The following is a 15,498-nucleotide window of genomic DNA, read 5'->3' as shown; positions in this document are numbered from 1 at the left end:
CTTGCACAACACAGGTGTGTTAAAAACAGAGGCTGCGGGTTTAGTGCCAGCAGAGCCAGCATTTTGAGAAGGTGTGGGAGCATTGCCAAGAATTTTAAAACATTTCCAGCGAGGACTTGGCATTAGCGATGTCACAGGTAACTAAACCTCCCACATCTACCCCTGCCTCTTGTCCAGTTCAGCAGCTGGGCCTGTGGGAGAGAAGTCAGGGTGTCTCTTCAGTATCACTGACACTGAAACGTTACCTGACCCTCCACTGACTACCCTATATACTTTTAAGTCACTAGCACAATGACTTGCAGTAAATGAACATTACAGTAAGTTTCCTGTACATGGCTTATTACTATATGTTAATGAGCATATACACAACAAATATAAGAAGCTGAGACAAAGGGTTTTCTTTTTCCTGCTAAGCCGATCCAGCACTACTGAAATGAACTTCTTTTAGAGCAGGATCAGAGCACGTCACCTCTTAACATGTTCCCCAAGACACCATTGAGAAATAAGTTTGCTGAACGGAGAAATGCCAGAGAAAGCCCAAAGTTCCTACACTAAAAGCCAGATCTGCACCACTCTAACGCTGACTGACACCTCCCCCCGTCACTCCTCAGGGACTATTGTGTGGGAAGATGCAATGCAGAGAAACAACAGCTAGCAGAAGAGAACTATGTCATTGCAGGCAGCTAGCAATAGCAAAGACCTATCCTGAGAAGTTTTTCTCAGCTTACTGATGTAGCTACCAGCCTGAAGGGAATTACAGAAACCTCCAGGGTTGAGCACTATATAATGTGAATTAGCCATGCTGTGGGAAAACAACAAGCTCAGTAAAAGAACTGACCTAGTGTTCAGCTTCGTTCTCTCAACCTACGCAGAATCTGCAAGGGAGCAGGGTTTTAAAAGAGGGAGAAATATTGTTCCTGAAAGACTAAACAAAAAGATGGTAATCTTTGTGTTACTGGCTGAAACTAACAGAAAAAGAGTGTTTCAGAGCCTGAGCAGCATTCTCAGGAAGGAAATGCAGATCCTTTCTAACTACCTACCTTGTCTGCTTTAAGCCATCCTTGTCCTCCACATGATTCAATCCTCTCCTACCTGTTCTGGCTCACTGTTGTTAGACCAGTCCACCAGTATTTTAGATCAGGGCTTGAAGTCATAGCTCTGTCCACCTATGCGTGGCAAAAGGACACATCCCACTACAGCACAAGGACAGGTTTTAACCATGAAATTAGCTCAATCAACAGTTTATGCTCCTCCCTTTTTCTTACAGCTGTTCCTACTAGGACAAGCTCCTCAGGTTTGGATAGAGCAGCTGAGAGTTTCTTACAATGGATTTTTCTGCTGCTCCTCTGAAAGTGGAGTTGGGAGTTACCCAAAGGAAATAAAAGCTACTTTCTATTTCGCAGATCTTGTCTTTGTTTCTTGGCAAATTCTCAGAGCAAACTTTGTAATTGAGCCCTGCAGCCTGAGGAAGATATTTCACACACTGTGCTCCAGTAAGGGCAGCACAGACTGCAGATGGCCCGGAGGACTTGTGCCTGGTGGGTACGCTGTAAGCACAGCCTCCCACATCTTACAGTCAGACTGCTCCGACTGACAAATCTGCTTCTTCACGACTTCTGGAAAAGGACCGAAGACTCTCAGCACACTGAATTTGGGAGGTTCAGGAACCTTGGAGTGAAGGCAACTAGATCTACCTTCGAGTGTGCTGCTTCCCCCATGAATGTACTGGTTGTCACACTTTGCCAGTCTTTGCAGCTGAGGGGGGACGGGGGGGGACAACACAGACCAAAAAAAAAGAAAAAAGTATTTCAAGCCAGTTCCAACTCACTGGTTTCCTCAGTCTATTCATTCAAAACCTGGGGCTTGCACAGGACAGATGGAGTCTTCCTCTCACACAACCTGTCCTAGGGCAACCCCAGGTAAACAGCAACTTGAAGCAACAAGCCTAGGAGGCTGTCTAGAGTCCATGGGAAAGGAACGAGGAGGGTCTCAGCCAAATGCCTGAAGTCAGAGCTTCTTATCGCTACACCCAGTCATTCTCTATGGTGTCTCAGTGCAGGGTTTTTGAGATCTGAATTAACTTGGCCTTAGCAATTATGGGTTTAGATTACAGAAAAGATAATTGTGGTGAGAGAGTAAATTTACGATAGAGGACTTTGCCTCTCCAGTCCTACTGGTCTGGACATTTTCATCACTGATAGATACTGTAAAAATATCTTTCAAGATGCCAGATTCCTCCTGGCTGATGCTTTCTTTCTGTGGGGACAGGAAATTCTGGTATACAAGCTGTTAAACAGCTTCAATTTAGTTGAAGCCTTAAAAAAAACTAAGTGCATGGTGTATTTGGAATAACACCCCAAAGGAGCCCAGTAATCCTTTTCCTCCTATCGTATCAGTTCTGTGAGCTTTTCTAACTGCAGCAGTCCCCAACAGGGGCTGCACAGCTGAGTGCTCTGCCACCTGGGCACCCAAGTCCTGACAGATACAGGAAACCGTGCAGGGGGCACACAGACTGGACCGACATCAGATAGACGAAGAAATTCATACCCGCTCACCCTGACGGGACAATTAGGCAAATAGGTAACAATCACTAAGGCTAAAAATAAGGGGGGGAAGGGGGGAGGAAAAAGCATTTTGTGTTAGAGGCCCTCACGATAGAGAGCTGTGACTTTTACACACTACAGGCAAGCGGTTTTGAGTGAATGACCTAAGTGCTGCTTGTCCTTGCCAAGACACAGACGACACATGCAGCTTCAGCATATGCAAATTAGACATGGTGCCTTTTTGCTAATAAGATCGGATTTCTGGGACATTCTGCTACTCCTTTATCAGAAGACTCTTGCAAAAAAAGAAGTGTCTAGAAAAATTTAGACAGATGCTACATCCAGATCTCCGGTGTGATCCCATGTCTTCACACTGCCAAGGGCCAAGGAGAAGAAAATCCAACCGGACTCTGTAGTTCTAAAGGCTGAGTATGTACAACAAGTCAATCTGTGCCCCAGAGTTCGTCATCTGACACAAACTGCTGCTGGTGGGAGGCGGCAGTGCTTGGCTCCTCACTCGAGCAGGTGGCGTATCACAAAAATCAGATTATGACCCTCCTCTATTTAGCACGTGGCATGACAGAACTTAATTGACTCCTGTGTCTGGGCACAGAACTGACCATGGCTGCAGCGAGGCTCCTCATCTCTCTGTGCACCTACTACTTCTACTACAGAGAAGCTGTGCCTGCAGGTAAGGAAAGCTGGAGGATCCTCAGGAAACCGAGGTTATCGCACAAGTGGGATTAAGGCTACCTTCTCACAAAGACAAGTCTCTTTCTGGCCAGGAGAAAACAGCACTGGAGCCGAGACAAGAAGCAAATGCTTTTTGATGCATTTTCATAGCTTAGCATGAAGGGGAATAATACCCTCCATTTATTGAGTTGCACACAGCCAAATGGGTTGAAGAGAATTCCTAAAGCTCTGCCAGATTTATGGTGATTGGCCCTTTCAGTCAGAGGGAAATTTGGAGCTGTGAAGAGCTGATCAAACAGGAAAGCTTGTTTTAAAGGGGGTGATGAAACATGGAGCTCAAAAAAAACACCAAAAAAACTATCCAGGAAATAAGTTTTAGTGATGCCCTGCAAAATGGAAGTTAAATCAGACGTCTTGCAAAGCAAGTGAATGTGTTTCTCCTACTGAAACTTGCATTTGCAGCAAGTGGTTTCTGCTCAGGTGGTGACAGCTGTATCCAGCAGCAAAACAGCTGACCTGGGATAGAATCTTCTAAAAAAGACCACAGATCACCAGCCACCTTTCTGGCGCTTTCCCTGAGCTCCTTCTGTAAGTCGCACTGGCAGCTCCCATGGCAAGACCCATCTGGGAGCAGCAAGCAAGGCAGAAGGGGCATTTCAGCAAGTATGGGCTTAACCACTCCTCCCACCCGCACCCTCCAGTGACCAGAACCCGGTGACGCTGCAGGGCTTTTCCCTCTCCAGCTTGGCCTATTACACTTAACCCTCTGCTGAGGTAGTCTACTAAATACTCTTTGGCTGTTACCAAACCCACAATATCACTACTTTGCAGTTAGAAAAACAAGGCGGCGCTTGCAGGCAGCATTTAGCAGATGAATCATCTCAACCACCTTATAGTGAAGGAGGTATAAGCTACCCGTAACGGACAGCGGCGGCCTTGCCCTCCTTTATGGCACATGTTGTGGGGATGCAGAAGAACTGGAGTCAGCAGTAGTTGTGTTACTGGTCGCTGCAGCAACACTACTGCTCAGTGTATTGGGGAAGGGAGCAGAAGTCCCTCTTAACAGCCTCTTACCCACCTCCCCCGCCACACCGACAGGGTGCAAGGGAAGCAAGCGCTAGTCACAGGCTAAAGCACAGGGAACAGGGAAAAAACAGCCTACGAGTTCACCTCATCCTCACTGCCAAGAGACGACAGCAGTTCATGGAGGCGCTCTGCCGGACCTTGTACTAACAAACAAGGAGAGACTGGTTGAGGATGTGAAGGTCGGAGGTAGACTTGGCTGCAGCGACCATAAAATGGTGAAGTTCAGGATCCTGCATGGAGGAAGCAGGGCGATAAGTAGGATCAAAACCTTGGACCTCAGGAGGGCTAACTTTGGCCTCTTCAAGGAGCTACTTGGAGGAATCCGTGGGCCAGGGCTCTCGAAGGCGGGGGGGTCCAAGAGTGCTGGTCACTGTTTAAACATCACTTCCTCCATGCTCAGGATCAGTGCATCCCCCTGAGAACAAAATCTAGAAAAGGAGGCAGGAGACCAGGATGGATGAACAAGGAGCTTCTAGTGGAGCTCAGGTGGAAGAGAAAAGTCCAAGGAATGTGGAAAGAGGGACAGGCCACTTGGGAAGAGTACAGGAATATTGTCAGAGCATGCAGAGATGCAACGAGGAAGGTCAAGGCCCACCTGGAATTGAATCTGGCAAGGGATGTCAGAAACAACAAGAAGGGCTTCTTCAACTACATCAGTAGCAAAGAGAAGGCTAGGGACAATATGGGGCTGCTGCTGAATGAGGCGGGTGTCCTGGTGACGGAGGATGCAGAGAAGGCAGAGCTACTGAATGCCTTCTTTGCTTCAGTGCCAAGGCAGGCCCTCAGGAATCCCAGGCCCTGGAGTCAAGAGAGGAAGCCTACAGAGAGGATGACTTGGTCAAGGAGGACTGCGTGAGGAATCACTTAAGCAATCTGGACACCCACAAATCCATGGGCCCCAATGGAATGCACCCACGAGTCCTGAGGGAGCTGGCGGATGTCATTGCTGAGCCACTCTCCATCATCTTTGAAAGGTCCTGGAGGACAGGAGAGGTGCCTGAGGACTGGAGAAAGGCCAATGTCACTCCAGTCTTCAAAAAAGGGCAAGAAGGAGGACCCAGAGAACTACAGGCCGGGCAGCCTCACCTCCATCCCAGGAAAGATGATGGAGCAGCTCATTCTAGAGGTCATCATCAAGCAAGTGGAGGAAAAGAAGGTTATCAGGAGTAGTCAACATAGATTCACCAAGGGGAAATCATGCTTGACCAATCTGAGAGCTTTCTATGATGGCATGACCGGCTGGGTAGATGAGGGGAGAGCAGTGGATGTTGTCTACCTAAACTTCAGCAAGGCTTTCGACACTGTCTCCCATAACATCCTCCTAGGGAAGTTCAGGAAGTGTAAGCTGGATGAGTGGTCGGTGAGGTGGATTGAGAACTGGCTGAATGGCCGAACTCAGAGGGTTGTCATCAGTGGCACTGAGTCTAGTTGGAGGCCTGTAACTAGTGGTGTCCCCCAGGGGTCAGTACTGGGCCCAGTCTTGTTTAACTTCTTCATCAATGACCTGGATGAAGAGTTAGAGCGTACCCTCAGCAAGTTTGCTGATGACACCAAACTGGGAGGAGTGGTGGATACACCAGAAGGCTGTCCTGCCATTCAGCGAGACCTGGACAGGCTGGAAAGCTGGGCAGAGAGGAACCTGATGAGGTTCAACAAGGGCAAGTGCAGGGTCCTGCACCTGGGGAGGAACAACCCAGTGCACCAGTAGAGGCTTGGGGCGGACCTGCTGCAGAGCAGCTCTGCGGAGAGGGACCTGGGTGTCCTGGTGGACGACAAGTTGACCATAAGCCAGCAGTGTGCCCTGGTTGCCAAGCAGGCCAATGGGATCTTGGGGTGCCTCAAGAGGAGTGTGGCCAGTAGGTCGAAGGAGATTCTCCTCCCCCTCTACTCTGCCCTAGTGAGGCCCCATCTGCAATACTGTATCCAGTTCTGGGCTCCACAGTTCAAGAAAGATGAGGAGCTACTGGAGAGAGTCCAGCGGAGGGCTATGAGGATGATGAGGGGACGGGAGCATCTCTCCTATGAGGAAAAGCTGAGGGAGCTGGGCTTGTTCAGCCTGGAGAAGAGAAGGCTGAGAGAGGACCTTAGAAATGACTACAAATATCTGCAGGGTGGGTGTCAGGAGGATGGGGCCAGACTCTTCTCAGTGGTGCCCAGCGACAGGACAAGGGGCAACAGGCACAAACTGAAGCAGAGGAAGTTCTGTCTGAACCTGAGGAAGAACTTCTTCCCTCTGAGGGTGACGGAGCCCTGGAACAGGCTGCCCAGGGAGGTTGTGGAGTCTCCTTCTCTGGAGATATTCAAGACCTACCTGGACACGGTGCTGTGTAGCCTGCTCTGGGTGACCCTGCTTTAGCAGGGAGGTTGGACTGGCTGATCCACACAGGTCCCTTCCAGCCCTGAACATTCTGTGATTCTGTGAGGTAAGGAAGCACAATACCAATTAAATCAACCGAACATTTAGGTTCTTTCTAAACATGTCTGTAGTTCAGCTCAATGGTGCACAGACAGCTGAGCATCTAAGCGTTCACTCAGCAAGCCCTCACATCTAGGAAGTCGGGCTCGAGACTCATCCTTGCACACACTGTTGCAAGCCATCACCTCTGCTACCTCACTTTCAATGCTCTCCGCCTATATTCAGTTCTCTTCATGTTATCTTAAAAACACTTCTCCCATTTATTAAGCTAGGATAAATTGCTTGCTGTCCTCTGTACTGCAAATAACTGCTGCACAAACAGCAGCAGCAGAAACACCGTATTTGTATACAGTGGTATTGAACCTGCTCTTTTCTCTCCAGGTGGCAAAACGGAGTCCAGCTCTGCAAGCAAGTGCTGCTAGGCACGTTGTAGCAGACATGAGCACTCTAAGTGTAGCCCAGAAAGTCACTGAAAACATCAGACACAAGCTGGGTAAAATTTTTGTCTTCCAGTCCTCAATAAACACTCACCGGCCTCTCAAAATAACCATGAAAAAAAGTATTCTGAGCCTTGTTCAGATCTCCATACTGTCTCTGCCTTTCCAAAGACGACTCTCCACAGTAAAACAGTGTAAGAGAGGGTGACCTAAGAGACATGTATGGATCCCCATTCCTACGCCAACAACAAGACCCTGAGCATCCCACCATTAGGCCCAGCCATGCAGACCCAACGCACGGCAGAGTTTGTGGAGCACTCTCTTTAATAGCTGGTTATTTCAGCTGATACCAGCAGAGCAACTGGCTCCACAGGATTTCTGCATATCACAGACTTCTCCATGCCTAGCAGAGTTGGCTACTCCAAACCACAGCTTGTGGGCTGCAGGAGAATTCTGGTGTTGTGGACACAGTGTATGTAGCACAGTTCCTCAGACTGGGGCATGCAGGTGGTGTCCGAGGAGCCGCAGGCCAAAGACGCACTACACAGGAGCTGGGCCAGCCAAGGGAGCAGGAAGGGACCTTCAACAGTTTGCAGAGAGGAGACAGAAGCAGGGAAAAGCAGATCTGCATCAGCTGGCATATGAACAACACAGGATCTGATTTATTGCTCCATCAGTGCCTTGCCCCCAGTAACACCAAACTGCAGGAACAGTTAGTGCTGAACAGGAATAGCTGACTAACTTCCGTATAGGCCTATATATACCCACTATATGGCCTGGAAACCAAAAGTCAGGCATTCAGCTTGGAGCCAGAGCAGCAAAAATATCAAATACAGAGCTCCGTTCATCTCCTAACTTAAGCGAGTTTTGATACTAGTTTCAACAGCAGTAAGTTCTCGCTCTGAAAAGAAAGGCAAAGTAATATTTTCAATTAAACGGGAAGGGTTTGCAATACCCTTCACTAGATGTGTTGTTTTCTGTATCTTGTTTGTGGAGCAATCCGGCAATAAAAGGTGCTTTCAAAATGCTGGATATTAATTACTCAGAAATGTTCCCCTGTCTATTCTAACAGACATTTCTGCTCCAAAAGATGCACATTCTTTATGTCTCTTATTTTCTGGGGCACTCAGCCCCAGAGGCAACAGGATAGCTAGCCAACGGGCACACAGCGGATTCAAAGCAAAGAGGAAAACTTTGGTAGTGTTGCTCAGGGGACAGGGCAGTAGGCTTGGAAGGATGAGTCCAGAGTGAATTCTCAGTCCTTTGATCAATCCAGAAGTCACACTGTGACATTTAGAAAGCCACTTTGCCTCTCTGTATCTGTGTTCCATAATGTAATAGACATAATACAGTGTCCCATGCCTTTTTGTAAGGTATTCTGCAGTCTACTGAGAAAAAGTAGGAAAGAGATGGTAAATAAACAGCATCACTATTCTCCCTGAGATCTTTCCTGAATGATCAGGAACAAAATGGCTTTAGGAAGGTGAGAGGCAGAGTCAAGCCAGCTGGGGTTTAAAACCACTGTTCCAGATACAGATGCCATCTGTCTGTGTGCAGCCCCCTGTCCTCTCCCTTCCCACCAAGGAAAGATACTCAGTTACCACATTCTGCACTTTTTCTCTTCTGCATCCCTAACTAGACGATGCTGGAGAAGAAGAAAACCTGAGCCTGAGAGGAAGAGCAACAGTACAAGTCTCTAGTATTGGTCTCCAGGCCCAAATGGATACTGAAACATCATTACCACGAGCATAGTTGTTGGCTCTCTGCGTGTCTTGTCTCAGCTGGAGTACTTTCTCTTTCATCTCTGCAATGACCATACAGTTAGAGTAATTCAGCTCTGCCTGCAGAGCCTGAAAAATCTTGGCCGAGAAAACAACAACAGAGTAAACGAAGATAAGACGCTGAGACTTCACTCCTGCAACACAAGCCCACAAAGCCACCGCCCCTCCAGCACCTCACACGCCAGCTGGAGTGGCTGTGGTGCTGCGTACGGCTTCAGAGCTCGCACGCGTGCTGAGCACAGGGACACCTTGTATTTCAGGTACTCTGTCTCTGGTCTTGCAATAGAAAGACAGAGCAGCATGGCAGCAGATCTCCACATACTCTCTGTACTCCCTGTTAGGGGGGCAGTAAGTCAGTTCAAGCAATCACTGCCCTGCTCTTAGACTCTTTCCACAACGTTCCTCAACACCCTATGGAGCAACTTTGCACAACCCCTTCAGCCTCCCCACCTGTGCCATTTATTAGGGCCTGCCACTTCATATTACATGGCAAGATTCTCTCTGTATGGGCTTGCTCAGGGGGCTGTTTACATTTACTGCTAGGTGCTCTGCACTGCCAAAGAGGCATGCAAATGAGAAGCATGATCAGGGGACCAAACATAAGCGCAGGCTTATAAAAATCTGTATGAAGCAAGACAGATACAGAAGGAGTTGGTGTCTTCATCCATCCATTGCGTTTATCTAGGGAATGGTTGCATGTCCCAAATGCTGGATGCCAGGAGTAAGTATACTGCTCCCCTCAAATCTAGAGAGTTCCTACTACAGAGAAAATTTATACCAACAATTTCTGAAACGCTTCCAACTGCACCGCAGCTCTCCTCCCTGCTTGTGATGATACAGCGCAAAAGTACAGTGTTTCTTCTAGATAGCGATGGTATTTCACTTTTTTCTCTACAATAGGATTTATCATTTATCACTACAAAGGGATTTCAGCAACAGTTACTTAGGACCTTTACTGCTCTACAAACAATAATTTCAGAATCAAAGCCAGTGTGTGAGGACAGGACGCCTCATCTTGCACTTCCAGCCCCAGGAATGATTCATCTTAACCATATGACGGGAGTTTTCTGGAAACATTGAGCTCAATGTTTCCAGAAAAATTCATGTACACAAACACTCAAGGAAAAATAAGCAACTAATATTGGTACAAAACTAGGACTCAACCTGTCTTAAGACGGAGTATCCAGCTGACACACATGCTCTTTTCTTTTTTTAGAAAAAGAACAAAATGCAATTCACCATCCTAATAGCCTCAAAGATCCAGTGACCTTCACTAGGACGGCATTGCAGGTACCTTCAGATATCAAGCCAGCTTCATACTTCTCCATCTGTTTCTGCTCTCTCAAAGCCCTCTCAGATCCTTGGGTTCTGCTCCATGGGTACAGCTTATGCAGGCATTGCCGAGTGTATGACAAAAACTGCTCCTCGAAGTCCCCTAAGGAAATTCGCTTGCAAAATGATATACTGAGGGGGTACTCGTTGTCAAACTCATGCAAGATCTCCATTCTGTACCTGATCCAAGATGACAGGGCAGGCTCCATGCTCTCCTCTGGCTGGTGCAGGCAAGAGAGCCATTTTCTGGTGATGAACGGGGGCCTCTCTCCCTGCCCTGTCAGCAAATATCAGCAGAAGCAGCCCCTGCCACAGGAGCTCACCAGCAGCCCCCCGAGAGCCTCTGCCGGTAAAATTGCCTTTGTAGCGCAACAGCAGCAGGTCTGGGCAGAAGCTTTGGCACAGAACGGTCTCAGGACAGGAAAACCGGGGCAGATGCTGCCCCTCAGAGGGACTCCCTGCCCTCCCCTGCCCTCCAGGCCTCTCCTGCCTCTTCCCCACAGCCCCTGACTGGGCACGGCCCTCGGCAGCAGAGGGCCTCCCCACGGGAAGCACATACGGGTCACTCGGAGCAGCAAACAGCCGGCCGGCCGGCCGGCTCAAGCCCCTCACGCAGCCAAGCCCCGACGGCTACGCACCCTCGGGAGGCGGCGGCGGCACTGCGGGCAGCCCCGGGAGCAGCAGGGCCTCCCCCGCGCCCGCCCTTCGGGCGCCCTGAGGGGAGCCGGGGGGAGCCTCAGGGGAAAGGGCGGCACCACACCGCGCCGTGCGCACCTGCCGGCGGCCTCGCGCCCCCGCCGTCCGCGCGTCCCCCTCCCGGCCCCGCCCCCGCCGCTTCCAAGGGCCAATCGAAGAGCGCGGGGCCGTCGGCAGAGGCCCCGCCCCCCCGCCCGCCATTCCCCTCAGCGCGGCGCGGGCGGGAGGCGGCGGCGGGTGCAGGGCGTTTATTCGTGAAGGGCCGCCGGCCGCCCTCAGGGCCGGGAGCAGGAGGAGGACGATGATTAGGTGCAGTATTTGTTGCGGTCCAGCGACTTGTGCTCGGAATTGTAGGGCGCCTTGGCGAAGCACATGGCAGCGGTGCGGTCGCAGTTGCAGACGAACATCTCGCAGTCGTCGTTTTTGCCTGGAGGAGAGAGGAGGAGCGCTCAGGCCCCGCAGCACCCTCGCCAGGCGCGGCAGCGGCTCAGGCAGGCCTTTCCGCTGCCAGGGCACAGCCGTTTCACTGGTGTCGCCATGTTGGGGGTGTACGTGGCTGTCCCTGCTAACCCACAGAATCACAGCATGGTGGGGGTTGGCAGGGCCCTCTGTGGGTCACCCAGCCCAACCCCCTGCCGAAGCAGGGTCACCCAGGGCAGGCTGCACAGGACCTTGTCCAGGCGGGTCTTGAATGTCTCCAGAGAAGGAGACTCCACAGCCTCCCTGGGCAGCCTGGGCCAGGGCTCCGTCACCCTCAGAGGGAAGAAGTTCTTCCTCATGTTCAGACAGAACTTCTTCTGCTTCAGGTTGTGCCTGTTGCCCCTTGTCCTGTCGCTGGGCACCACTGAGAAGAGTCTGGCCCCATCCTCCTGACACCCACCCTTCAGATATTTACAAGCATTTCTAAGGTCCCCTCTCAGCCTTCTCTTCTCCAGGCTGAACAAGCCCAGCTCCCTCAGCCTCTCCTCGTAGGAGAGATGCTCCAGTCCCCTCCTCATCCTCGTAGCCCTCCGCTGGACTCTCTCCAGTAGCTCCTCAACCCTCTGGCCCCAAGGCTGTGTGCGCCAGCCCAGCGGTCTCCGTGCTGTTTCCTTCCCCGCAGTTCTGTTTGCCAGCCTATCTGCTATTTATCTCCATTTCAGAGCCCTATAAAAGCTCCACCGTTACATCAGAGAAATCCAGCAAAGCTGTGTAACACTTCCCAGTTAGTGTGCTGATTGATCTCTTAAATACTGCCGTTAGAGGGACTCCTGGAAAAGCACCACAGGGACTGAAGAGGGGACAGGCTTCCATACGTACTGTGACACCACGTATCTGCTGTCTGCCGCTCTGCCCTGCTCTGGAGAAACCCCCCCAGGAGTCCTGCGTCCAGCTCTGGAGCCCTCAGCATAGGACAGACCTGGAGCTGTTGGAGCGGGGCCAGAGGAGGCCCCAGCAATGATGCTAGGGCTGGAACCCCTCTGCTGGGAGGAAAGGCTGGGAGAGTTGGGGCTGTTCAGCCTGGAGAGGAGAAGGCTGCGGGGAGACCTTAGAGCAGCCTGTGAGTGCCTGAAGGTACAAGAAAGCGGGGGATGGATTTTTTACAAGGGCCTGTAGTGACAGCACAAGGGGTAATGGTTTCACACTGGAAAAAGGGAGATTCAGACTAGATATAAGGAAGAAATTCTTTACAATGAGGGTGGTGAAGCACTGGATCGGGTCACCCAGAGTGGTGGTTGATGCCCCCATCCCTGGAAACATTCCAGGCCAGGTTGGACAGGGCTCTGAGCACCCTGATGCAGTTGAAGATGCCCCTGCTTACTGCGGGGGGCGGGGGAGGACTAGATGACCTTTGAAGTTCCCTTCCAACCCAAACCGTTCTATGATTCTGTGATTCCATAAACATTAAACTGTGTGCTATACCGAGAATATTCTCTCCAGTGCCTGTGTGAGGTGCCCCGTTTCTAACAACCAGCCCCCCTGGCAGGGACTTGCACTGCGCCTTCCTGCCACAGAAGCATGGAGTGTAACGCAGCCCCATTCCTTCAGAAGAGAGACTGGAGTAACATTTGAAGCAGAGTGACATGGAAAGTGGACGTACTGCTACACGTAATCTTCCCACTGGAGCAGCTGAAGCTGTATGACCCTGTGTAGGGGTTGTCCGCGAGCGATTTGCATGATTCCAGTTTCTTTGCCTTCGTGTAGCATTGGTCATGTGCTTCACAGCACCTGGGAAACAAGGAGGAAAAGGTCAGAAAATACCAGAAATGCAAACTCATCTGACCTGTAAGACACGTAAATATTCTAGTATTGCTTCGACAAGGCACTGAACAAAAAAAAAAGATACCCAGTGATAAGAGGGCAGACATGAAGGACCTCAAAGGGACACAGTTCTGCCAGCTAATGGTCCAAGAGGAGTCTGGTACACGTGTACTTACTGGAGCATCTTCACCACTGTCTACTGGGTACAGGGAAAGCAAAAGCCAGCGTTCACCCTACGCACCCCATCAGTGCCTGGCAGCTGAAGAGCTAACAGCTGACACAATTCACTGCGTCTTGGCTATCAGTCTTGTGTCATGTCTAAACTGCCCAGGCCACTTCTTAGCATTTTGCAGCTCAGCCCTGCATGTGTTGATGGTTGTGTACCGTGCAGAGCTGCATCCGGGCTGCTGGCACAGCACTGCTGCAAAAAAAATGCCAGAATGAGTGCAGTGTAGCTGCCACAGAAGAGAAAACAAGAGTTGTTGGGATTATATCTTGTTTTAGTAATAAGGCATCAAGGTGTGATACCACACATCCTTTTTCCCTTGAATCAGTCTTTGAGAGAAAGCTTCATTCCCAGCAGCCGGAAAGTTTTGTGAACATTTATAGGCAGGGCAAGCTGAGACGAAACTGCTGTGCAGAACCGTAAAACCACAAGCAAGCAAAGAGAGTTGTAAAAGCTTTGTAAAAGCAGAGTCTTATAAACCTGTCAAGCTCATCCACCGCGGTCCCTCCGCCTCCCAAGCCGCAGTAGCAGCCGTAGTCGGCAAACTCCAGCAGAGGATAGCTGTCCGGTATGGTGCATTTGATCATGCTGCGAAAATCCCACAAGGCCCGGGGTTCGACAGCAGCGCAGGCTGTGCCCACTGAGAAGACACACAAAGGTTGGAGTTAGGCATGGTGTTACCAGTCCGGGGGCGCTGGGGCGGCGACCCACCACCCACGCACCAGACAGCAGGAAAAGCAGGGCCAGGGACTTCATTCTCGGAGGATCTGATAGACTGCTGCTGAAGAAAAAGCGGCCCTTTATACGACAAGCTCACCTTGACATGGGTCTGAGGTAAACAAGCCAGTGTTTATGTTACTAAATGCAGACTTCTTCCACAGAGGCTGTGGGCAGCAGGTTGTGTGTCGTGACCAGTTGAAGGCCAGTGGGGTTCAATCTCCACAAGTCCAGAAGGCAAATATTTGTCCTCTAGATTTTTGCTATTAAATTCTTTTAATGCTACTGTTAGAAGCCAGCCTGAAAGATCCGGACATTTTTAAGGGCTCTCTACTAAAAAATAGTAGCAGTGTGGTAGTTAGGTTGGAAATTGCTGGCACACTAATATCCATCCCACTAATACTGGCATCCTCTTTTTATGGTATCCCACTTATCATTAATCCTGTATCTCTCCACGGACTCTTCTGGCCTAACTCAGAGAATAAGGTACAAGTCGTCCGCTCACCCCAAATGACAGTTTAGCATGAGCTGAACTGAAAAAAATTCAAGCTGTTTTTTACTTTGAAACCATAGAGGAGAAGGAGGTACTACTAGGCAAGAAACAGGAGCCAGGCAACCTGGAAAGCCGCTGTATCTGGCTTGAACAAGGAATAGGGTCTGTTTTACACGACCTGAAGGGAGTTACACTGGAAATGAACCGGGCTGAGAAGGTTCAACACACACAGCAGACCTCAGCAGCTCAGCGACTGCAGTTTTTCCTTCACCAGCGCCAAAGCAGAACCCAGTTAGGCCCTTTGGTTCTCTATGCCGAGGTGTAAGGCGAGTTGGGAACTTTGAAATAAGATCAAAAAATGGGTAAGAAAAAAGCTGCCTGGAGTCAGCCAGGGGTAAGTCCAAATACTGCACTCGTGTTCAGACCCCAGAGGCTCCAACACTGTCAGGGCAGCAGCTTTGGCATTTTTAAGATCCTAGACTGTTCACTTGATAGTGAGGCTCCCCATTTATTTCTAAAGCACCAAGCAAGCCTTCGGTTTTTAAGAGCAGAGGAAGAGGCAAAGCCCACCTTTCCGCAACAGCCCAATATACCAGAGTGCTTGTTCAGGAAGCTTAGGGTTCAGCACCCTTCAGCAGGTTCAAACGCGTGTTTCTATACAGGACAATGAGGACATCTTCCCCCTTGCCGTGGCTGAATCTGTGGCAGGGTGCCCACAGTATCCACAGGATGTCGACACAGATCCGTAGGGCATCTGGTTTTCCAACTTTTTTGCTCTCTCACAAGCTCTCCGATTCTCTGGGATTCCCCACTCCCAGGTTAGCTAAAGCCAAACAG

At 50.2% G+C, this 15,498-nt stretch overlaps 1 protein-coding gene across 1 annotated transcript; it reads right to left on the bottom strand.

Moving 5' to 3' along the window:
• Nucleotides 1–11,289: 11,289 nt before the first annotated feature.
• PLA2G1B (phospholipase A2 group IB) lies at nucleotides 11,290–14,207 on the bottom strand. The gene is made up of 4 exons (XM_075434884.1): nucleotides 14,174–14,207; nucleotides 13,932–14,091; nucleotides 13,065–13,192; nucleotides 11,290–11,411 (listed from the first exon to the last, which is right to left on the bottom strand). Exons 1-4 carry the CDS (start codon nucleotides 14,205–14,207, stop codon nucleotides 11,290–11,292), a joined length of 444 nt encoding a protein of 147 aa, XP_075290999.1.
• Between the last annotated feature and the right edge of the window lie 1,291 nt (nucleotides 14,208–15,498).

The sequence above is a fragment of the Opisthocomus hoazin genome, chromosome 13 (assembly GCF_030867145.1).
Source record: "Opisthocomus hoazin isolate bOpiHoa1 chromosome 13, bOpiHoa1.hap1, whole genome shotgun sequence".
Classification (NCBI taxonomy): domain Eukaryota; kingdom Metazoa; phylum Chordata; class Aves; order Opisthocomiformes; family Opisthocomidae; genus Opisthocomus; species Opisthocomus hoazin.
The sequence above is the reverse complement of the archived record's forward strand: the minus strand, read 5'-3'. Positions and strand labels throughout refer to the sequence as shown.

What these genes read in the sequence shown, in the direction of transcription:
- PLA2G1B (XM_075434884.1), bottom strand. Translation starts at nt 14,207, where the DNA reads ATGAAGTCCCTGGCCCTGCTTTTCCTGCTGTCTG. An exon ending in CCTGCTTTTCCTGCTGTCTG is followed by an intron (nt 14,092 to 14,173) that starts GTGCGTGGGTGG and finishes GTGTCTTCTCAG; the next exon opens with TGGGCACAGCCTGCGCTGCT. An exon ending in GCGGTGGATGAGCTTGACAG is followed by an intron (nt 13,193 to 13,931) that starts GTTTATAAGACT and finishes CTTGTTTCCCAG; the next exon opens with GTGCTGTGAAGCACATGACC.